Source organism: Capsicum annuum, chromosome 2, assembly GCF_002878395.1.
Source record: "Capsicum annuum cultivar UCD-10X-F1 chromosome 2, UCD10Xv1.1, whole genome shotgun sequence".
Classification (NCBI taxonomy): domain Eukaryota; kingdom Viridiplantae; phylum Streptophyta; class Magnoliopsida; order Solanales; family Solanaceae; genus Capsicum; species Capsicum annuum.
The window spans coordinates 126,814,696-126,839,146 of NC_061112.1; the positions used below are offsets into that span (position 1 = coordinate 126,814,696).

Here is a 24,451-nt window from a genome sequence, read left to right on the forward strand (position 1 = left end):
TAATTTATTTATATACAATATTAAAAAAAAAAAAATACTCTCCCCCCTTCCGCCCACCCCGCCCCTATTCTTTCTTCTTCAAGCCCCACCACCCCCTTTCTTCTTCCACCTCCACCCCTACCCCTGACAGCCCGTACCCCCACCTCAAAATCTATAATGAGGAATTACGAAACAAAGCTTATCAAATTTAAGCCAAACATCCAAATTTACATACGAAATTAAAATTTATGGATTAAATCAAACATCCAAATTTATCTTTATGGATCATGAATTATGAACATTCGAATTTATTTGTTTATTCAAATTAAAACTTTCATCAACAATCAATTTTTTTATATGTATTTTTTATTGTAAAATTGATGAAATCTAATAAAAATGGAGATGGTGAATTTGAAGAAGGAGAAAGGGAATTGGGTGGGGGTGTGGGCTGCTAGGGACGAGGGTGGGGGTGGGGTGGATTAGAGGTGAGGTGTAAGAAAAAAAAAATAAAAGAAAGGGGTGTGGAGTGGAGGTAGTGGTGGAGGTGTAAGAAAAAAAAAAGGTGCGGGGGTGCGGGGTGAGGGTGAGGGGATGGGTGGCTTTGGAGAAGAAAGGGTGTGATTTGGATATATAGGATAAGAAAGGATGTAATTTAAATATATAGAAGAAGAAACGGTGTGATTTGGATATATATATTATATAAAAGTGGGACCATTTGTTTTTTAAAATTAAATCACGTGTTTTTTTTAACAAAAATGTCACGTCAGATTTAGGGTTTAAATTAATTCATTTTAAAAATATTAAGATGGGTAAATAAACGCGTGTTAATATAAGTGTTAAAGAAAGTTTGAGTGACAAGTTTAGAGGATTTTTGATGCATTATCTCTTGATTTTATTGGGCTTTCGTCTTGGCATCTGACACAGGCAGGTGTGTTTACAGGGTTGGTTCAATTTTCCGTATTATCAATTTGATTTGTTGGTTTTTGAAGTTGTAACTATGTTAAGTTTGTTAGTTAAATCAATAAGATATTCATTAAAGTTATTGGTCTTTAGCGGTATTATTTTCTTTCGTCTTGGTATTTGTCACACGCAAGTGTGTTTATAGGTTTGGTTCGGCTTTCTGTATTATCAATTCGGTTTGTTGATTTTTGAAGTTATAGCTATGTTAAGTTTGTCAGTCAAACCAATAAGATTTTTGTTATAGTTGTTGATCTTTAACGGTATTATTTTCTATGTAAGATCCTTTAATTTTTCTTTTGTTTCATTAATTCACATATTTATGACAAATTAGATTTAAATATGTTATCCTTAAAATAATTTTTTTTTAAACTAAGTATCAAACTCATACGCAATAGCAATCTCTCGAAAAGAAAAACAAGATCAGTTCACAATTCTCTCTATTGGATAGAACCTTAGCAAGTCAATGCCTTCGAAAAGAAAATAACATCACTCAGGCAACACTATACAATGTCCAAAAGAAAAAAAATCGTATTTAAAATGTAAAGCAACTATTATATAATTAAAAATAGAAAGATAATTTGTTGGTTGTTAGTTTAATCACTGACTAACATAAAAGCCCATAAGGCGTGTAAACAGTTTCTAACAATAATGCAAGATGAGGTTGAATACAATACACCTTTGTGGTGGGATATTTTCTAAATCCTGCGTATATCGAGAGTTTTAGTACACTAAACTGTTTTATTTTCTTTAAGTAAACTTATCTAAATATGATATATTTAGAAAATATTTACCATTTATAGTTATATAATTTTAATACATGAATAATTCACTTTAATACATATTGTAGATTTTTTATGAAAACAAACCTAACACGTTTGAAACCCTTATAATACATCTATATTGTATACATAATATATTGTGCATTTTTTTTAACTATAATTCACTTATAATACATCTATATTGCATACATAATATACTTTTATGTACATAATATAGTTGTTATAGATTTTAAATATTTTCTAAATGCGATACATCTAGCTATAAAAAGTACACTTCTAGTATAATTGCTATAGATGTTGAATATTATGATATATGTAGATACTAGTAATAAATAAAAAAGTATATTTAAAATAATAAATATTTCATAAAAAAGTACGTACTTTTGATTTATTTTAAAATAAAAGCCCGAACTGATAACAAACAATTTTACATTTAAAAAGTAGAGGAAAAATTAAAAATTCCGTTGCCGGGACTTGAACCCGGGTCTCTCGGGTGAGAGCCGAGTATCCTAACCAACTAGACTACAACGGATTTTATTGATAGTTGCGTATGCATTGATTATGAGTGTTTTAGTACTTCATTTACTGCAAGTACAAAATGTGTCAAAGTAAGAAAAGTATTTGTCAAGGGTTAGTGTTAATTAGGAGAGATACATACATTAATTAATATCTACTAGTACATATGAATTTTGTGTATATCACAATATGTTTTTTTTTTCTAATAGAAATTCATAAAGTTATATTAGATGAGATTTGAGAGCGACAGAAGAACCTTTAGTTGATTCTCAAAATTGTATCACTTTTATTGTTGAACACCATCATGTAATGATGGTTAATCGGGATTTAAGAGGTTTATACAAGAGGTAATCGACATTTGCAATAAAATCCAAAGTATTTCTCCTGTCCATAATTCCATTTTCCAAATGTAAATCATACACATCATTGCCTCCTTTCTCAAACTTAAATGGCCCTCAAGTTATCTAGTTGATGATCGAGAAGGTGTGCTACATTCATTGAAGCATATAATGTTCAGTTTTGGGGTAAATAAAAGATACATTAGCACTATAATAATTAATAGTTAATAATGTAATACACAAAACTTCCAATTCTTGCACCTGAAGTGATCAATAGTGATCGAGTTGCATGACATTTCAAGTTTAAATTCTACCGAAGACAAAAACACGTGATAATTTCCCTCATATTAAATATTAATTGATGGATTGAATCATGGTGTATTAAGTGCGGATAAGTTGGCGGACACCATGATGCGTTGCTTCATTGAAAAATAAAAGCATCCACACATTTCTTGGAATAATTCACGTAGTAGTTGATGTTTCATTTATAAGTTTGAAACGTACTAACTAGGCCTAGCTGACCCACTCTGTTTGCCTAAAATAATATTCATTTCATCTCAAAATAGTTGACACGTTTAAAAGAACAAAAGATAATTAACCAATTTTTTAAAAAAAATTCTACCATTCGTAATAATTATTCTAGAACTAAAACTTAAGAGGCACATCAAAATTAAAGACGAGGTGTGCAAAATCTATACATACCAATTATTTTGAAACGGAGGGAGTTGATGCTAAGACCAATCGTCAACTTTAAAAGAAGTTGAAATATACCTACTTTTCAAGCTTTAAATTGCCGGACGTCTATTGAAATACACTTGTTGTGAGCTGTGACTTGTGACTACATCTGTACTATTCACATTATAATCAATGAGAATACGCATACACTGTTGTAACTACACATTTTTTGTATATTACTAATCTAGGGTACGTGCGTTGCACGTGTTTTCAACGTTAGAGAAGAAAGTTGCATATATAAAAAGAACAAACTAATTATATTCAAATCAATGAGGAGATGACTTTAAAAATATATATCAAAAGGTCACATGAAAGGAGAAAAATGCTTTTAACAAAAGTGACTTTGTATCTAGAGGAATTCAAACCCAAATATTTAAATTAAACATGAAGAATAACCACCCAACTACAACCTTTATTGATAAAGTTAATATACCTAATAATTCATAGCATATAGAAAATCAACCACCAACTTAATTTAATAATCAATATGTCTTGTTATATCAATATTTTGCAATCATAAAAAATTTATATGAAAGATAAATAAGAGTTTTCACAATAAGAAATTAAAACTCTTAAATCATCATAAAGCAGAATAAAAGTTAAAAATAAAATAAATAAAATTAAAGACACAGATTTTACAAACCTGATTAGTGACAATACACGGATAATTAGTATCAAGATTATTTTGTCATAGGCCACCAACTTTAACTCATTGTAATGTGTGTATGTAATTAATAATTGCACACTAATTTTTTAAAACTGCATCAATTGTTTGAACAAAAGTTTTGAATTATAGAATAGAAATTAAATAAAAATGTATAAATTTCTAAATAATAGATAGAAGAATAATTAAATAAGAAAAAAAGATGATTCATTAAAGAAAGTATTTTTTTCATTTTATGTTTGTATTGTTGAAGAAATATAAGTATAATTATTTTATACAATTCAAATTAGAAAATTATATAAATAAGGTAAACTTTTTGTCAATTTTAAAGTGCTAAATACTAAGAGTTTTATCTCTTATAAATAGGTAACGATAAGGATTTTATTTTTACAAATTTAATGGTTTCATTTAAATTAAAGAATTGTGTAATAAATAATTAATAAAGACGTTTATTATTGCATTACGATATTTAAATATTAGAAGTCTTTCATATATTTTTTCTTTTCTCATATATGTAGGACTTCTTTATTTTAAAATATACTTTTCTCTTACCGTATAATTTATGGCTCCTTAATTTTAACTCTCCTAACATCTCTTTTCATATATTTTAGGATTCTTGAATTTTTAAAATATATTTTCGTTTTACCATATATTTTTGGACTCCTTAATTTAAATATCATAAAGTGATTAATTAATTTTTTTTAAAAATCAGTAAATAACAAATTTGTCTATTATATTCAATCAATGTTTCTAAAGACCTTTGTGCTTTTTAATATCTACCAATATTTGTTACACATTAATAACAGCACGTAGATGTTCGAATAATCAACATTTTTCATTGGACAATTATTTTTTCATATGTTTGAGTTGACTAAAGTGAATAATAATCACTACTGAAAAAATTATACCTAGCGACAGATAAATTTCGTTGACTAAATTGAATAATAATCACTACTGAAAAAATTATACCTAGCGGCCAATAAATTTTGAAGTTAAACGCAAAATTCATCGCTACTAAAACATGGTGAAGAGATAAAACTGATTTACATAAGCATTTTGAAATGTCATTATTGGATTCTAGTAATTCTCTTTATTTTGCAACGTTGTTATACAAAACACTTTTATCAATTAGTAGCAAGTCTTCAAACAATTAAGTTCCCTTGACACTTTCGATCCACTAATTGTAATACAATAATTCGTGAACCGTTCACTTTTTCTGTAAGAATTTTTCGGACAATAACTTTTGCTTGGATCATAACATCATATTTTTGCCAACCAATTTATATAAATATGGATATTATCAAAATTCATTGTTCAACATTTTAAAAATTGAGTACTATCTCAGATACACATTTTGACATGTAAATTCGAATTCTAATAATCCTCGTTTTTGCAGTTTTTTTGAATATTTTTGAAGCTTTTTTCAAACAATACGTTGTTAAAACGAATTGGTAAGGACATCATTTACAAAATCACACATCTATTAAAAAGTTGAGTATAAATAAAGTGGTTATTTAGATCCCTCTCCAACTTTCATTCATGTTTGCGAGAAAAATTTCTGATTGTTTTTATTTTTACGGTGGATTAAACTTTATAGCCATTATATCTCAAAGTATGTAAAGTATAAATTACTCTCAAACAACCATGTGGTTTAATTAAAATTTTGATCTTCCTTTTAAATTTTATTTATTTAAATAGAATGTTATTCTCTAAATAAAGAAACATGATTGTGAATTTTTTCATGCTAGTATTTAGAAGATGCATAAATATATCTTATAAAAAAACTAATGAATTTGAATATGTGATAGGCATTTGGTAGTTATTGTTCAAGAACTTAATTTGAATTTCATATTGAATATTTTTTTGTTGCAGTTTTATACTGGAATGCAATAGACCATGAGAATTATTTACCTTTTTGATTTTTTTTGTAGATTTTATTTTAAAATCAATGTTTGACCATGACATTTTTAAATATAACTTAAAATTGTATATGAAATTTGGAATACATTCAAAACCTTATTTTCACTTTTTTCTTTCACAATTTTTTTTTTTCGAATTATACCCTAAATTTCATGTTCAAAGATTATTTTATATATTTTTTAGTAAATGTACATTCAAACAAATCAAATATAATTAAATTATAATCAAATAAAACTTCATCATCAAAAACTAAAAGTATGTAGCTTGTATATGCCATCTAATGTATGACATTTTGCAACTGTCTATTTTGAGCTATAACTATTTTAAAGCAAACTTAATAGTATTTTTCTTTATAGTTTTTAATAATTGGGGTATAAACCATATTTCAAAAAAAAAAATTACATTTATCCTTTTGACCAAACACAACTTCAATAACTAAATAAAATAAAAATTTTAATTTTCACGATAAAACATTCACTTAATTTTCTACTTACTCCTCACAAATAATGTTTTGTCATTATGGAGAACGTGCAATCCATTAATTTGAAGGAATAACTTAGATGTTTGGAAAAATTGAAAACTAATATTGGAGTTTCTTTTAACCTAATTACTCTTTTATTAGAGGTAAATAAGGAGGTTATCATGAACATGACTTCATGTGTAGAAATTTAAGAATATTTTTTTCATATAAAAAATAAATGTAACTTTATCAAAAGAATTTAGTTTAAAATAAGTGTCATCTTAGAAATTTAAGATACAAAATTGTAGTATGTCTTTTCAACTATTCGTAAACTCCACTTCTTAATAGTGATCCATTTTCAAGAAACCTTTATTGAATAAAAATAGTTAATAAACTACATATTTTAGATATTAATTCATGTTATAATGAACGTGATTTTTGCTAATATACACACTTATTGTGAGATGAACCAAGTAAATATTTGGAGAGTTTCAGATGAACTCTGATGACATTTCAGATTATGAAAAAAATAATTAATGCACATACAAAATTCTAAATTTAATTTCATTCAGATAATGATCCAGTTCTCAGCTACCCAAATTAACCAAAAAAATGGATAAATTAAAATCAACGTTCCAAGAGCCTGTAATTCATATGATTTTAATACTAACACATATTTAACAGGAACCAGAGCATAATGCCTAACATCTTTAACTTACCTTGGTGACAACATTTATCAACCACAACTTCTTAATTCAAGTAATGTTAAGTGCATATGAGATGAAAAAAAATTAACGAAAAGAGAAATTGTTCCAATATAATAATGAATACTCCCAGTTCCACCTTTCAAAATATTATTACAAAAAAACGAGTAATCTCAAAAGGTGAAGTTGATTTAGCCAAACCTCATGCTTCATATGTCCTGTCATAGACCCAAGAGTTGCACTGTACGTTGAATTCTTACTTTATTCATGAATATTTTTGGAGACACGTTTTATCAATTCTTCCGTACTGTGGATACTTTTGGAGAAAAAAATCTTTTGTTCTCTTTTTTGTCTCTTGTTGTGTCTCTTTGTCGCATTGTTATATTTTTTTATGATCAGATTTCGTTATGCCTTTCATCAGACCAATTTTTTCTTTATTGTAAAATTTGATAAACTACATATCATATCATAAAAGAAGGCAAAGAAAAGACCATTACATGAAAAAAATAAGAATGAATAGCTACAACAATTTATATCATTCAAAACTAAAAATTGCCATGCGAAATTAATCACCTTTCAAAATTCGGATCATCAACTATCTATATATATTATCATCGTCATCTATCTTAAAGATACCTATAAAATCAATGCACCTCAAAGTAAATTAAATATTACAAAAATATTTTTTGACGTAAAAACACAATTCTGAAGCAAACAATAAAGAATGATCTAAGATCAAAAGTAAATAATCTTGTTTCCTATGTTTATTGAAGATGCTATTGTATTGTTGTAGAAGGATTCTCAATTTATAAAAGTCCTAAACCTTTTTCTTCAAAAAAGAAATTATCTAAATATGATAAATTTATATACCCCTTCCCCTAAATAACTACTAATTTTAATTCCAAAAATAATATTAAAAAAAGTATCTAAATATGGTAAACTTATATCCCCTCCCCCCAAATAACTACTAATTTTAAAAGAATATGAATTCCAAAAATAATAAGCTACTACGAATAGGCATCACTGTACTTATTTTTTTTAATAATTCTTTGAAAACTTTTGTTTGCTTTTTGTTTAGGCTTTATTTTCTTATTTAGTTTTTTTTTTTTTTTTTAATTATACACACATATGGTTGCTAAAACTTAGCTGTTTAGTAGTTTATTTTTTTCAAAAAATTCTTGTTACAGTAGTATATTTTTAGTATCATAAATTTTAGGACTTTTAATTTTTTCTTTTCATATATATTTTTGGATTCAATATTATAATTAATATTATTAAAATAATTAAATAATAATTTGAGAAAATTAGTAAAAAGACGATTTTATCTATTGTGAAATTTTTTAATGAGGGGCAAAAAGTTTAAATCACTTTTATAAGGGTTTTCATATTTTTAATATATTATAGATTATAGATATAGATTATAGATATATATATATTGTATGATAACAGTGAATACAAAAATTGGTAGCATGACTCAAATGAAATAAGATTGGGTTGCATTAATTAGTAAGTGGACAAATGAACTACTTGCATGACTTGTGAGTTTATGTTAATGGTCAATGACATTGTGATAAATCTACAATCACCAAATTTTAATAAAATTTGACTTATTTGCTTTTCACTTTGACCAATTATATACGTAGTTCCAACTATTTCTCTTTTGTTGTAGACATACACACTATGAAAATCATAAATCCTGTTCAAAGGTTGGCTGAAAAAATTAATGTATTGCTGGTTGGGAATTTATGAGATGTACCGCCTCTATGTCCTTTTCTCTTTTTTTTTGGCAGGCAAGAAACAGCAGGGATGGCTGTTAATAAACCAAATAATATTAATATAGGCTGATCCAGAAAGCCATGTAAAGTTTCAATCACACTATTTTCTTGGACAAATAATTGTCATGTGATAATTACTAGTTTGAAATCGAGGGCCTCACCAGCTAATTACAGACAAAGGTTTATGTATTCTCAACGTTTAAAATTACTTGTCGCTTATTTTTTAAATAAATTTTGTTTTGACTTGCTACTTTGACATATCAAAAAAATAATAATAATTTCATGTTAAATCTTTAGTATTAATTACTTGCATTTTCTAAATCATTTTTCAATGTCTATTACTAAACATCAATTAATATGAGCAATATGATAAAATCAATGTGTTAATCATTATTTTTCTAAATAAAAAAATAGCAAGTAATTTTGAACGTAGAAAGTACTTCCTCTTGTTCATATTAAGTGAATTCGCACACAATTAAATATGGACAAAAGTCCCATCAATCATCTTGAACATTGAGAAATTTACTTATTTTGAATTACTAAGAAAACGATCTCAACAATTCACTTGATGCCTATTTGGTCATGAGATTTTTTTTTTTTCTCATTTTATTTCAAATATAATTCTTGGTGTAGATCATGAAAATTTCAAATACAGTTTTATAATTGTATTTAAAAAAGTAAAAATAATTTTTTTCACTTCTTTAACAAAAATTAAAAAATAACTTTAATATATATTTATGACCAAACACGTCCAATTGAAACTCTTGGAAAATTTGATTGTCATGATCAAACACCTCCTTAATATGGATTAGAAGAAGTGCTTTGCTACCCCTTCTTTTTTTCTTTTTTTGTGGTGTGTGGGGATCAGGGGCATGTGCTCCTCCAAACTCTAATGTTATATAGTCAAAACTCGATGAAAGTCATACTAATTATTTATTATTTCCTTATTCGTTTATTTTTATTTGTTCATATTTGATTTAATATATTCTTTAAAAATCAATAAGTAGAATGATAATTTTAGAATATCATCCTTATGTTAAACATATAGAGTTTAGTAGCGAGAGTGTAAAAAAGACACAAAGTAGTAAATCATCTCTTAATTTTTCAAACTGAACAATTAAAATTGGACAATTATTTTTACCCGGTAAACAATTATAGAGTGTAAATTTGAATGGAAATATATGAAATTACTAACATGTTCATGTCAGGCAGTTATTTTGCCACATGAATCATACAAACGACTCATAGTACTAGTCGACCTAACAATATTAAAGTCCCTTAAAAAACTCTATTTAAAGAGTTCTAATGTTAGTTCATTTTTATTGCATATAAGAATATTTCCAACCAAATTCAACAAAGCTTTATTACATAGTATATACTCAATAATCATGAAAATGCTGATGATGAGGCTGCACATTCTCCTATTATCTCTGGCTCTTGTTGCATTTCATGATCACAATAATGCTGCAGTAGAAGGCATTGCAGTAGCTGAACTGAGGAAATTGGCAGCCAAGAACAATGTGACATGTTTGTTGGTGTTTGGAGATTCAAGTGTAGATCCTGGAAATAATAACCATCTTTCTACTACAAATAAGGCCAATTACTTGCCTTATGGGATGGACCTTTCTAATTCTCAACCTACTGGCAGGTTCTCTAATGGCAAACTTGCCACTGACTTCGTTGGTAATTGACTATTCACTCTCTAATAGCAACCACTTTATACTAATGCTCCCTCCGTTGTTTTTAAAAAAGAATGAGCTATTTTGACTTGATGCGGAGTTTAAGAAAAGAAGAAGACTTTTCAATCATGTGGTCTTAAATTAAAATTATGTCACATGTATCAAAATGTCCTTTAATCACGTGATCTCAAACATACCACGTGAAAAGTTGGAAGTAAAGTATTGAAGAAAGAGGGGGTCACTATTTTTGAAACGGACTAAAAAGGAAGCAGGTTTGTATCGGAGGAAGTAGATTTCTTTACTATTGGAAATGAAAATTTTCAAATATCCTCTTAACGTTGCAATTGCGCTTATATTTGATCCATGAAAATCTCCAAGTAACAATTTTTTCTTTTAATATTATGAAAGAGGAGAACGTAAACTACATTGGATTCTTTTAATTCTATGGCTACTAAGTACTGTTTACAGCTGAAAAATATGTCTTTGAAGTAGAAGTGTGATTTTGCAGCTGAGGCACTTGGTTATGTAAACATGACCAGAGGGTTTCTAGACCCACAAATAAACAAAGTGGATATGCTACACGGCATTAGTTTTGCTTCAGCTGGCTCTGGTTATGATGATCTCACTGCCAATTTATCAGTACGTATTTTTCTTACCCGTCCCTAGGAGTTCTCACTTTTTGTCTCCATTTGTGACTCGATTCATAATCTTAAGATTGGAAGTAAAGTATATTTCCCACCTGTGCAACCCTCTCTTAGCTTCCTAGCCACTTATAAGTCCGTTAAATGGATTTAACTTTTATTGTCCTTGAATTTCTTTTTCTTGTGAAACATCAGAATGCAATGTCACTAGCCAAGCAAAGGGAGTATCTGAGGCACTATGAAATCCACTTGACACAAATGGTGGGAGTTGAGAAAGCAAGAGAGACTATGAAAGATGCATTGTACATAATAAGTATGGGCACAAATGACTTCCTACAAAATTACTTTGTGGAACTTGTTCGTTCTAAGCAATACACTGTGGAACAGTACCAGGACTTTTTGATACGTTCCTTGGTTACTCACGTCAAGGTTCCATCTGTCTCCCTTCCCTCAAATGCATGTTCAAAAGATGAAGTTTATATGTTTTTTTTTTTTTTAATAATATTCGTTCATCAGCATAAGTATCAAGTAATAATTTATAGTTCTACCTATCAAAATTTAGACATTTGAGTAACGGTTGGACCACCGTCTAGGGTGCAATTATATGCATTGTTTTCCTTTTTTTTTTTTTTTTTTAAATAAATGTTTTTAGTCAAAAGATCTACCATTGCGGTGAGGGTTAGGACCCTAAATCAATTCAATTATTTGCAACCAAACGTTTTTGCATTCTATTTGAATTAATGGTAGTTGAATTGAGTAAAGTTTGGTTGGTGGAATTGAAATGACTTGTACGTACATATGTTTGCTCTTCCACCTGCCTGCCTCTACTAAATTAATTAACATGGTATTTGAATTAACTTATTTTTAAGTATTTTTTTATTTTTGAAGATATTTGACAAAGATAAAAAATGCTTTTAGTCACTTTAATCTGTGCTTACAAAGTACAAAAATAAGTTTATCTACTTTTAGTTTTGAGTTTTAAGTCACTTAAAAAAAGCACTTACAAAAAGCCCAGACACCCTATAAAAGCGTGGGGTAAAAGACATAGGATAGAGAGTTGTGTGTCCTTGGAAATTATGTTTACTTACTTTCCTTTCAATTCATTGTTTAATTGAAGTTTTCCCAAAATATAATTTAGTATATCCGATCCCCTAAATAAAATTCTAATAGTAGTTATTTCCTAAAAAAACATAACGTAACATACCAAATGAAAACGAGTTCGTTAATAGAACTTATTTATGTTACAAAGCGTATATGTATAGATTGATCAAATAAGATTATTTTTTTTATTTTAAAAAATATTTCTACTAATTCTACTTAGTGATATGCTTGTCTTTTATTTATAGTATAGTTACGTTCTACATGAAATTTATGATATAGTTGCCCACACACACTTATTATAATGGCTTAACGTATACTTATCAATTTAAGTTATACAAACTGACAGTAAAAATTTTATTTTCAAACAGATAATTCATGGTATTGGAGCAAAAAGATTAGCAGTGGTGGGAGTTCCTCCTCTTGGGTGTGAACCACTTGTGAGAACCATTCGAGATGAGGAAACCAAGTGCGATGATGATTTGAACAAAGTTGCTTTCTCTTTCAATCTCAAAGTCAAGAGAGCATTGCAAGCCTTTAATAGATTATTTGGGATGAAAGTTTCCTTCATTGATATATATAGCGTCATTCTAGAAGCTGTCCAAAATCCCCATAAATTCGGTAAGCAAGAAAAAAATAAATAGAGAAAAGCATCTAATAGCCTTTTTTGAACTATGAAAAAATTTGCTACGACAACTTCAGGGGGTCCTATTATCGCTTGAATTAAATTTTAGCGCATTTTGTCAGCTTTTTTAGTTGACGTGGCTCCTTTGACATGAGCCCTATTTTGTGTAATAAAGGTGTCACGTCAGAACAAAAAGGTGACAGAAATACGCTAAAATTGAGTTCCGGGGATAATAGGACCTCTATGAAGTCGGAGTGTGTCGTAGCAACTTTAGTCATAGTTGGAGGGTTACTAGATGCTTATCTCGAAAAATATAACTTGCATATTATCTTACTTATTTCACATGTACTTTATGTTGCTAATTAAATATAATAATGGAAATTAAATATATATGGAACAGGTTTTACGGAGACAAGTAAGGGGTGCTGTGGGACAGGAACCGTAGAGTATGGAGAGAGTTGCAAAGGGTTGAAAACTTGTAGTGATAGAACAAAGTTTGTGTACTGGGACGCTGTTCATCCTTCTGAGAAAATGCATAAGATCATGGCTAATGAAGCTCTTAAAGCTATTAATGTTGATTTATTCGACTAATAAATAATAATCATCATCTTTCTTTTTAATTATTTTATTAAATATTGTTAGTACTAGAGTTTACTACCAATAGGTAGTTTATAGTTGTGTTTTCCTCTATGTTTGTGCCTTATAATTCGAGATTGGCATGTCGGAAAAGTTAGCTTCTGCGATTTGGGAACTTTCGAACGTGTGGTTTCCTTTTATTATTATTATTATTATTATTATTTTATTTTTTTTAAATTGTACTTTTCACTTACAAGAATATTATTAATGGCTTTAATTGTATCATTTTAAAGAACTTGGGGCTGTATATGAACAAGCCATTGCTACCTCAAATTACAATATAGGAATCGACTTCTTAAGCTAACCTTAGAAGGGATACCCCACCAAAGTGCAATGGAGGTCACCAGCCAAAACGCCATTGACCTTATGCCTTTAGTTTTGGAAGATATTGCGATAATGTGTTTGAAATTTTTAAGAAACACAAATAATTTTATTTCACCGTAAAAAATATAGAAGTAAAAATTAAATCATTCAATAATTGCACGTGGGGCTTCTTTTAGAGTGGCCTTCCTTACTTTGGAGCTTGGACAATTTGGATCAGATTAGAAATCCTAAGCGTTATAGGTGAACTTCACAAATATACAATTTTTAGCCTTTATAATGGAAAAATAATTATTATTCTGAGTTTCAATTTGTGTTTTGAAATAAAGAATAATTAATTACACCTAACAATAGGATAAATCTTACTGTATATGTTACCTCTGATTCTATCCTGTTATGTTAATGCCATCAAATGGTAACATATTGTAAGCATTAATGTGGAGTCATTCAATTGTTATCTGTGCTCATATTCTCAAATGTCTATTTTGCGTAGATATAAGTTAGTCACACAAAATGTGCACCCTCGCCCTTCAATTATACGCGTCAACATCAATTGAAATAGTCATGAGGTTATACGGTTTATCGAGAATAGCTAAATATATACTTAAAGAATGTGAAATAATTTAAGTGATTAATTAGTTATCCACGTAATGGACGCTTGAGCATACATGCAAAAAAATTTCAAGATTTTGAGCCAACAGAAATACTTCTCTAGTTCTAACTTCAAAGTTGCACCACAAATCATTCATATTGGTCACTAGTTTGTTATTGCCATTAAATTGCAACACCTAACATTTACTGTCCATTGGGACCGTTTCACTTGTTCATTATATTAAAATTAGATATTTATTTTTATTTGTTTAGTTTAAAAAAATAAGAGATAATTTACGACTTAGTATTTAATTAATCCTAAATATTAATTATAATTATTTCCAAAAACATGAAATTCATTATATTTAAAGATTGTTTATTACTCCTTAACAAGTGTGCCGAATGAATACTGGACATGAAAAAATGAGTGGATGGAGTACTTTTTACAAAATGATCTATAAGTAATTCAATTGTATTTCTTTTATATAGCGGTCATATGTATATATAAAAAATTTATATTTTTATATTGGGATCATATGTATATATAGAACATAATTTATTTTAAATGTATTTGAAAGAGACATTACTTGGGGAAACTGTTGGGCATTTTGCAGCAACAACTGCTGGTAGGCAGAGACAGTATACGAGTGTCTTCGAAATTGGGTGCTAAAAATTAATGACAAAATCATTTGTGCCAATACTTATCGGTGCTTGTAGCACTTTTGTTCTTTCATCTCCAAATATATTTCAAACTCTGATAAATAATACGTATATATTTTCCATCATATTTTGGGTACACACATATACCATTAGTGTGAAGGGTATATATGTACTATTTCATTAATGATAGAGGCATATATGTATTCGAAATATGACGGAAAGTATATACGTACCATTTATTATGGTTCGATGGTATATTTTAAAATATTCTAGCTGCAGTTCCGTTGAAATTACGCCCTGCCACATATATATTTTGTCAATAAATTTGTTAACAAACATAAAAGGCTTAATTTGTAAAAGTAATTTTTTAAGTTTTGAGAACCATTTTTTCTCATTGATGGAAGTATCTATCTATGCACAACAAAATACACAACCCCTAGGAAAAAGAACAGCTTAAGTTTATATTCAAAATTGTAACGGCTGGAAGAGAATATAAAACCTATTTTTCTCATTAGACTTAAAATTAAAGCAAGGTCTTACGTAAACCCAATCTCTTTCATTTAAATTTTTTGATGGATTTAATAGACCTTACACAATGAAGCTAATTGCAGAGCACTTGCTTTAAAAAGAAAGAGTTAATGATCAAAAACATACACAAAAGTATCATATTTTTTGAATTTCATCCCTAAACTATCACCACACCTTAATTATTAGTTATTCGTTTTTCTTACATGGAATATCACTATCATCCAGGTAAGAAACGAAAATACTTAATAGTTGAGGTGTTTCTTTGATAGATATTTGATGATAATTCAAATAAAAAATACATACACATAATAATTCAGATATAAAACTGAAAGAATTGAAATTTGTTAGGTGCATCTGCTTTTTTATAGTTTACTCAAAAAAGAAAGTGTCAGCTTCATGTCCAAATCTAAATTATATGGTCTATGTGTTGGGTTCAAAATCGAGAGGGCGTCATACGGAAGCTATTAGTTTGCAAACCAACGGTGATAATTCAGATGACAAGTAAAACATATATTAAAAAGACAAATTATTAATATGATTCAGTCAAACCATCTACATATTAAGAACAATATTAAAAAAATAAAACCTATGAAAAAGCATAAATCTATGGGAGAAATCTCTCCTGAACCAGACTCTTTTAACGACTACACTGTGGATGTTATTATGTTATAGTATGAGAAGGGGGTCTTCTATTTATAAATGTACAAAATCTTTCCTGCAAGAAAAAGGTTTGCCAAATATGGAAAAGTTTTATATTTTCCTTTCAGAAAAAGTAAAAGTATTTATAATTACTTTTATTTTCCTTACAAGAAAAAGTAAAACTTAAATTTGGTAAGAAAATCGAGACAAAAATCCTAACAAATCTCCTTTTTTTTTGCTTGATTTTCTTGACTTGATCCGCCTTCTTTATATCATATGCATAATTTTGGTTCTTCACATAATCTTCATTGATCTCTGCTGTTTATCATGCTTAAAAATTGAGTCATTTGGAGTTAAAAATATATTAGCCCTTTTGGGTTAAAAATATTGGAGCCCTAAATAGGGTTAAAAGATATCTTTATTTTCAAAGATGTGACAGCAGGAATGTTGAAAATATGATTGAAATATCTTCTCTACATGTAGTTGGACAAAATCTTCATTACCATCCAATTGATTGCAAATTGATTAGAACTGTCATTGACTTATCTTCAGCATCACTTTACCAAACCACTGGATCTCTGAACCATAGACTCTGATACTACTTGTTGGGTTCGAAATCAAGAGGGCGTCATGCAGAAGCTATTAGTTTGCAAACCAACGGTGATAATTCAGATGACAAATAAAACATATATTAAAAAGACATATTATTAATATGATTCAGTCAAACGACCTACATATTAAGAAAAATATTAAAAAAATAAAACCTATAAAAAAGCATAAACCTATGGGAGAAATCTCCCCTAAACCAGACTCTTTTAACGACTATATTGTGGATGCTATTATGTTATGGTATGAGAAGGGGGTCTTCTATTTATAAATGTATAAAATCTTTCCTCAAAAAAAGAGGTTTGCCAAATATGGAAAAGTTTTATATTTTCCTTTCAGGAAAAGTAAAATATTTATGGTTACTTTTATTTTCCTTACAAGAAAAAGTAAAACTTAAATCTGATAAGAAAATCGAGGTAAAAATCTTAAAATTGGTCTTGTCGGTATTACATGAGCATTACAACCTATTAAAAACTTATAGCTGATCAGATAAATGATAAGTATATTAAACTTGGATGAGTTAAACTTTGATAGACAGAATGTATCTAAATTAAATTAGTAAGATCGATTATTTGTGCAACTTATATAAATTACTTTCTATTTCTATTTTTCTTATTTTGTAATTTTCGAATACACAATTAACATTTGAATACACATAATTTTTAAATATACAATAATTAATTACTTTATTTTTGCTCGAAAACAGAATTAACATTTAAATTTATAATATTGAAGTTAGACATAAATAATTTTGATTATTGAGTGGATGTACTAGATAATTAAAATTACGCATTTAAAATTTTTATGATTTATGAATGTACTCGACTGATTTAATTTTTTTTTTTTTTTTTTAGATAGTAATTAATAAAAATAATAGAAAGTTTTGAGTTTAGTAAAAATAAGTTAGGGGAGTTACTTAGCTTTTTCAATTAATTGAGATAAACATACGCCTATTTAGGGAAAGGCAGAGAGAGAAAAACAGCGGTTCAAATTCCAACGTTCGACTTCGATTTGTTTTTTCTCCAACCTCACACCTCTCCTCCCTCACCACTTGTAGTTTCTACTCCTCCCCGTTTGAACAGAGTGATAAATCTTTGCTTCTTCTTCTAGGTATTCATTACTTTCTTGTTTAACACTACTGTTCTTCCTCGATTTCTACTGCAACATTTTCTTACATTCTGGGTATTTTATTGTTTTGCGTTTAGTTAAGGTGATGCATTGTGTTTTTCTTGTTAATGTTTATGTTTTCTTTCCTTAATTATACAAGCGATTTGAGTAGCAGATGTTCACTGAGGGTCTTGATAACAACGCCCCAAAGTGGGTTAGAGAGGTTTCCCCATATTCTTGAAATTTGAATTTATTTTGATATTTATCTTCTTATTCTATGCGGGTTTGTTTTTGTTGTTTTTTAGGGTCTTTATCTCTGTGGGATTGTTACTCGATTTCAGGAATCTCAAAGATTCGAGGATGCAATCAAGAGAAATTAGAAGGTGAGAAGAAACAGAGAAAATAGAATTTTAGGAGGAAGAGTTGCAATTTTCATATATGCTGTAAATGATGATTACAATGAGTATTTATAGACAATGATGTAACTGAAATGATCAAAGCTATCTAATGAAACAATTGTTTGATAACCGATTCAACTTGTCACTCCTAACTAACTTCTGGAAACAGACTACTGTAGCTGCAGTGTTTCTAACTAACTTTTAAAACCAACTGATTTGGACTTTCACTAACTTCAACTAACTTCAACTCCAATTTATGATAACAATACTCCCCCCCCCCCCTCCCCACCATAGAAAGCCTTGTCCTCGAGGATCAAAAGAAGGAAACCTGGTCTTCAATACACTAGCAAACTCCCAAGTAGCAACATCGGCAGGTAGATCAGACCATTTCACTAAACACTTGTGCCACCACTTTATTGCCTTTCTTGACTAGTCTTTTCTGCAAAACAGCTTCAGGAGTGGGACAATTGGGATTGACTAAGTCCACAGTAGGAGGACAAGAGATAGTAGAGGGTATTGCATAGCATTTTTTGAGTAGGGATACATTGACAATTGGATGGATCTTGACAGAACTTGGCAGCAACAGTGTATAAGCAACAAGACCAACACTTTTAATGATCTGAAATGACCCATAATATTTGGCAGCCAACTTATGAGAATAATAGTGAGATATAGTGGTTTGCCTGTAAGGTTGCACTTTAAAATAGACCCAATCACCAACATTAAAACTTATATCACTCCTATGAGCATCAGCTTGTTGTTTCATTCTATGTTGAGCTCGGAGCAAATGGTGCTTAAGGAGCTGTAACTTAAGCTCTCTATTAATTAGTGTAGTATCCATCTCCGCAGAAGCCGATTCACCTGGCAAGTAGGGTAGATATAGAGGATGAGGTCTACCGTAAAGCACCTCATAAGGTGTAGTCTGGATAGCTGAGTGGAAACATGTGCTATACCAGTATTCGGCCATAGGTAAGCAAGTAACCCAAGCAGAAGGATCATCATTGCAGTAACATCTCAAATAAGTCTCAAGACATCTATTTAAGACCTCAGTCTGACCATCAGACTGGGGATGATATGCAGTAGAAGTATGCAACATCACACCTTGAAGATTGAAAAGCTCTTGCCAGAAAGAGCTGAGAAAAACTGCATCTCTATCACTTGTTATGGCATCTAGTAGACCATGTAGTCTCACAGTAGTATCAAAAAACACCTTAGCAACAGATTGAGCAGTATAAGGATGCTTGAGTGGCATGAAGTGACCATATTTACTTAATCTGTCCACCACCACCAGTATTACTTCAAAACCCTGTGATTTGGGAAGACCATCAATAAAATCCATGCTAATTTGAGAACACACCACCTCTGGAATTGGTAAAGGTTGTAACAAACCAGGATAAGCCGCCAAAAAAGATTTGTTTTTCTGACAAACATCACATTTCAGAATGAAGTCCTTTACATCAAATCTCAAAGTTTTCCAATAGAACAGTGTTAACAACTTTTTAAAGGTAGAATCTACTCCTGAATGGCCCCTCAAGGGACCAGGATGCCATAGGGACATAATATCCTTCCTCAAGTTCTGCACCTTTCCAATCACTAGCTTTCCTTTCCTCCTCAACTGACCATGTTCCCAGGTGAACTGTCTGTGTGATGTAGGATTTGCCTCTAAGTCAGCAATTAGTTGAGTGAGCTCTGGATCTGTATGCCAACTAGCCACAATATCATTGAAAAGGTCAGTTTTTGTAGGAGAGATAATTAAAGCAAGCAATTTAGCACCAGTCACTCTAGAGAGTGCATCGGCCACTTTGTTCTCAACCCTTTTTTTGTACTCAATGGAATAGGCAAAAGGCATCAACTTAGTCAGCCATAGTAATTATGAATTGGTGTGTAGTTTTTGTTCCATGAGAAACTTTAAAGCTTTTTGGTCTGTCCTGATAACAAACTTTTGGCTTAACAAGTACTGAGACTATTTAGTAACTGCTTGAACAATAGCTAATAACTCCCTATCATATACTGATAAAGCTGTATGTTTTGGTGATAATTCCTTGCTAATGAAGGCTATAGGATGCCCCTCCTACATAAGTACAACACCAATACCATATCCACTGACATCAGTCTCCACAATAAATGTTTTTCTCTCATCTGGCAAAGCTAACATAGGAGATTGAGTTAATGCTTCCTTCAACTGCATAAAGGACTTATGTGTTGTATCCTTCCATTTGAATTTATCCTTCTTAGTGAGGTCAATAAGAGGCTTGGAAATGATACCGAACCCTTGTATGAACCTCCTGTAATATCCAGCTAACCCAAAAAATTCTCTCAATTATTTCAATGTAGATGGGGTAGGCCATTCCTTTATAGCCTTAACCTTTTGTGGATCAGTAGACACACCTTCAGCTGTTATAAAATGACCAAGATACTCAATTCTTTTAACACCAAAGAAATATTTGCTCTTCTTAGCAAAAATTTGATGTTCCACCATCTTAAAAAACACAGACCTTAAATGCACAATGTTTTGCTCCATAATTCTACTGTAAATCAATATATCATCGAAAAAAACCAGTACATGTTTCCTTAAAAACTTCTGAAATATAGAGTTCATTAGTCCTTGGAATGTAGCAGGGGCATTTGATAAGACAAAAGGCATTACCAAATATTCAAAGTGTCCAGAATGGGTTCTAAAAGCAGTTTTAGGTACATCATCTTTTGCCATTCTTAGTTGGTGATATCCAGACCTTAAGTTGATTTTAGAGAATACCTTGGAACCTCCTAGTTCATCCAAGAGATCTTCAACAATAGGGATTGGAAACTTGTTCTTGACAGTGAATTTGTTCAAATCTCTATAATCAACACATAACCTCCAAGAGCCATCTTTTTTGCCTACTAATACCACAAGTGATGCAAAAGGACTGCAGCTAGGTTGAATGATGCCTTGATCCATCATTTATTGCACTATGCCTTCAATAATGTCCTTCTTAACAGAGGTGTATCTATAAGGTCTTTTATTGGTAGGTTCAATCCCAGGTTGTAATACGATTCTATGGTCATATATACCTCTAGAAGGTGGTAGACCTATAGGTTCTTCAAACAATGAAGAAAATTCAGATAATACCTTAAGTAATGCAGGATCATCTTCTTTATTCTTGTCAACTTCTGAGGGATGCCACATGCTTTCTTCCCTACTTTGTGGAACCACCTGAATCATACACAGTTGAGATTGGTTGCCTGAGTGTTTTGTTAATTTCCCTGCACCCGAAGTCAATACTTGATTGCCGGCAACTCTGAGTAAATGTTTTTTTCCCTTTATACTAAAATTCCATCGTTAATTTTCTGAAATTCAGTTTGATATCGCCCAAAGTGAGTAACACTGAACTCCCAACACTACTCCACAAGAACCAAGAGGAAGTAAAAGAAAATCAGTACAAAATTTAGCTCCTTGCAGCAACCAAGTAATGGTTGTCATCTTATCTACTTGCATGCTACTATTAGCAGCAACCACCACTTCCGGTTTAATAGGTTTCACTTCACAACCTAATTTACTGTCCAAGTCAGGGTCAATGAAATTATGTGAGCTTCCAGTGTTAATTAGGATATGCAACTCCATTTTGGAATGATAACCAATCACCTTCAGGGTCCTAAATCCCAATGAACTATTCAAGGCATGCATAGAAATTTCCATATGTTCTACAGGCTGTCCCAACTCCAACTGATCACCTTGTTCTTCTTGGACTTCACCATCTTGTTTAATATGTGACTCATCTAAATCTTCAGATTCATCCACCTCCAATAAGTACAACTGTTTTGAATTATTGCATTTACGACTAGGCATGTATTTGTCATTGCAAAAATAACACAAACCCCTTGCTCTCTTATGATTCATCTCCTTAATACTTAGAGTTCTCTTGTTCACCCCTTTAGAGAATCCAGAAGTAATGCTACTAGGAGTAGGTAGAATGCCTTTACTATTAGAGTACTTTTGATCTGCAAACTTTCTTGCATTGACTTGAAAAGAATTACTGGAATGTTGTCTCATAGCAAACAAATATGCCTCTTGCATTCTTACACTCTTGTAAGCCTGAGAAAGAGAGGAAGGTTTTGTGATCTTGACAACAATGTTGAGTTCAGTTTTCAAGCCTCCAATATAGCAACTGATAGCATTCTCCTCTGATAAGTTCACCCTAGTTAAACTTCTTTCAAAAGCTGCTTGATATTCTCTTACACTTCCTGTCTGCTTAATCTTCTTAATTTCCTCCATGGGATCATCAAAGTCAATCCCAAACCTCTCTACCAAAGCTCCTACATATTCCTTCCAACTAATAGCCTGCACATACTGTCTGTATCTCATGAAAGAAACATGCCACTAGATAGCTTCCCCTTCCAACTGCATAGATGCTATGGTTACCTTATCCTCAGGTGTAATATTCTCCATAGAGAAGAATTGCTCAATCTTGAATAACCAAGATCGAAGATCATCCCCAAAAAACTTTAAAAACTCCATCTCGACCATCTATTGAAATGAGAATGCTGAAAATTAGAAGAATTGGGAAATTGAGAAGTAGTACCATAGTTAGGGCTCCTTTCTCTATTTCCAATTCCCCCTCCTGGTCATGATTTTCTTCATGCCCTAAAGGAACATTATTCCTCCGACCTTCCCCTACTAGTTGTTGCCTCAACTCCATAACAACACTATCCAACCTCTCTAATGATGAGACCTTTCCCGCCAAATTACCTACCTCTGTAACCAAATTTTGCATCATCTCACGCAGATCTCCCATCTCTGCAGCAGCAGCTTCAGTTATTGAATCACCCGTTATTCTTACACCTTTCACCATTGATGCCGAGGAAGACTAGCTCTGATACCAATGTTACTCGATTTCAGGAATCTCAAAGATTCGAGGATCGAAAGATTGTCCAGGAATGGAGATTTGAGGATACAATCAAGAGAAATTAGAAGATGAGAAGAAACAGAGAAAATAGAATTTTAGGAGGAAGAGTTGCAATTTTCATATATGTTGTAAATGATGATTACAATGAGTATTTATAGACAATGATGTAACTGAGATGATCAAAGTTATCTAATGAAACAGTTATTTGATAACCGACTCAACTTGTCACTCCTAACTAACTTCTGGAAACAGACTACTGTAGCTGCACTGTTTCTAACTAACTTTTAAAACCAACTGATTTGGATTTCCACTAACTTCAACTAACTTGAACTCCAATTTATGAAAACAGGGATTTCCCCATATTCTTGAAATTTTTAATTTCAAATTGTCCAATTAATGTATTATTGGAAAATGGAATTAGCTTTAGAACTTGGTTATACTGAATTCTACTATGATGCTATTATCCAAAATTGAAGCAGTTATTCCCAGATAACCTTTAAGGAATATATGATGCTCGTCACTAATCGTTGTCTGAATGTGCTCTTATGTGATGTCTTAATCTGCACTCTTACTTTAGAATCTGTGCGTTGCTATTTCTAAGAATTATAAATCTTAGTTTTCATCTTCCACGACTTGAGATCGTGTGCTATTTAGCAATAAAGGGTGTGACCTAATGTTTAATGAAGAGGTTAAGAACCATGAGGTCTCGGATTCAAATTCCACGAGAGACAAAAAAATACAAAGTGATTTCTTCCCATCTATCCATGCCTTAGATTAAAAAAATTGCTGAGTACCTGTACTAGTAGAAGGTACCCCATGAAGTTAGCCAGAATGCGTGCAAATTTGCCGGGACGCCGTGGTTATTAAAAAAAAAAGAGATTATGTGACTATTTACTTTTTTTCCTGATAATGAATTATTGACAATATACTAAAAAAAAAGAGATTATGTGACTATTTACTTTTTTTCCTGATAATGAATTATTGACAATATACTAAAAAAATGATCATTAGCTATCTGAGAAAATTACTGTTTCTCATAAATATGATTTAGAATTCCTCAACTTGGTATTGTAGTTCTGAGTTATTCATTTGCAAAGTTTTCAATTGAATTCCATTTTGTTTTTTTATTTTATGATGTCGTCTTATATGATTTTGTCCTGAGCCGGGGGTCCATCGGAAACAGCCTCTCTACTTCATTCTGAGCTAGTG

General features: G+C 30.7%; 1 protein-coding gene, 1 long non-coding RNA gene and 1 other non-coding gene across 3 annotated transcripts; 2 read left to right on the forward strand and 1 right to left on the reverse strand.

Annotated features, from left to right (window-relative positions):
- Window positions 1–2,177: 2,177 nt before the first annotated feature.
- Window positions 2,178–2,250, reverse strand: TRNAE-CUC. The gene has a single exon. It is a non-coding gene; the product is annotated as a tRNA-Glu (tRNA).
- A 7,849-nt stretch (window positions 2,251–10,099) lies between these two features.
- LOC107859320 (GDSL esterase/lipase At5g45950) lies at window positions 10,100–13,493 on the forward strand. Its single transcript, XM_016704295.2, has 5 exons — window positions 10,100–10,513; window positions 11,018–11,148; window positions 11,346–11,579; window positions 12,620–12,869; window positions 13,274–13,493. Exons 1-5 carry the CDS (start codon window positions 10,219–10,221, stop codon window positions 13,462–13,464), a joined length of 1,101 nt encoding a protein of 366 aa, XP_016559781.1. The 5' UTR covers window positions 10,100–10,218; the 3' UTR covers window positions 13,465–13,493.
- Window positions 13,494–17,817: 4,324 nt separating this feature from the next.
- Window positions 17,818–18,490, forward strand: LOC124896001. The gene is made up of 2 exons (XR_007052331.1): window positions 17,818–17,964; window positions 18,267–18,490. It is a non-coding gene; the product is annotated as an uncharacterized LOC124896001 (long non-coding RNA).
- The last annotated feature ends 5,961 nt before the right edge of the window (window positions 18,491–24,451 follow it).

Excerpts from the sequence above, each read along its gene's own strand:
- LOC107859320 (XM_016704295.2), top strand. The coding sequence starts at position 10,219 with ATGAAAATGCTGATGATGAGGCTGCACATTCTCCTATTATCTCTGGCT. Across the intron at positions 10,514-11,017 it reads ACTTGCCACTGACTTCGTTG|CTGAGGCACTTGGTTATGTA; the intron begins GTAATTGACTAT and ends GTGATTTTGCAG. Across the intron at positions 11,580-12,619 it reads CCTTGGTTACTCACGTCAAG|ATAATTCATGGTATTGGAGC; the intron begins GTTCCATCTGTC and ends ATTTTCAAACAG.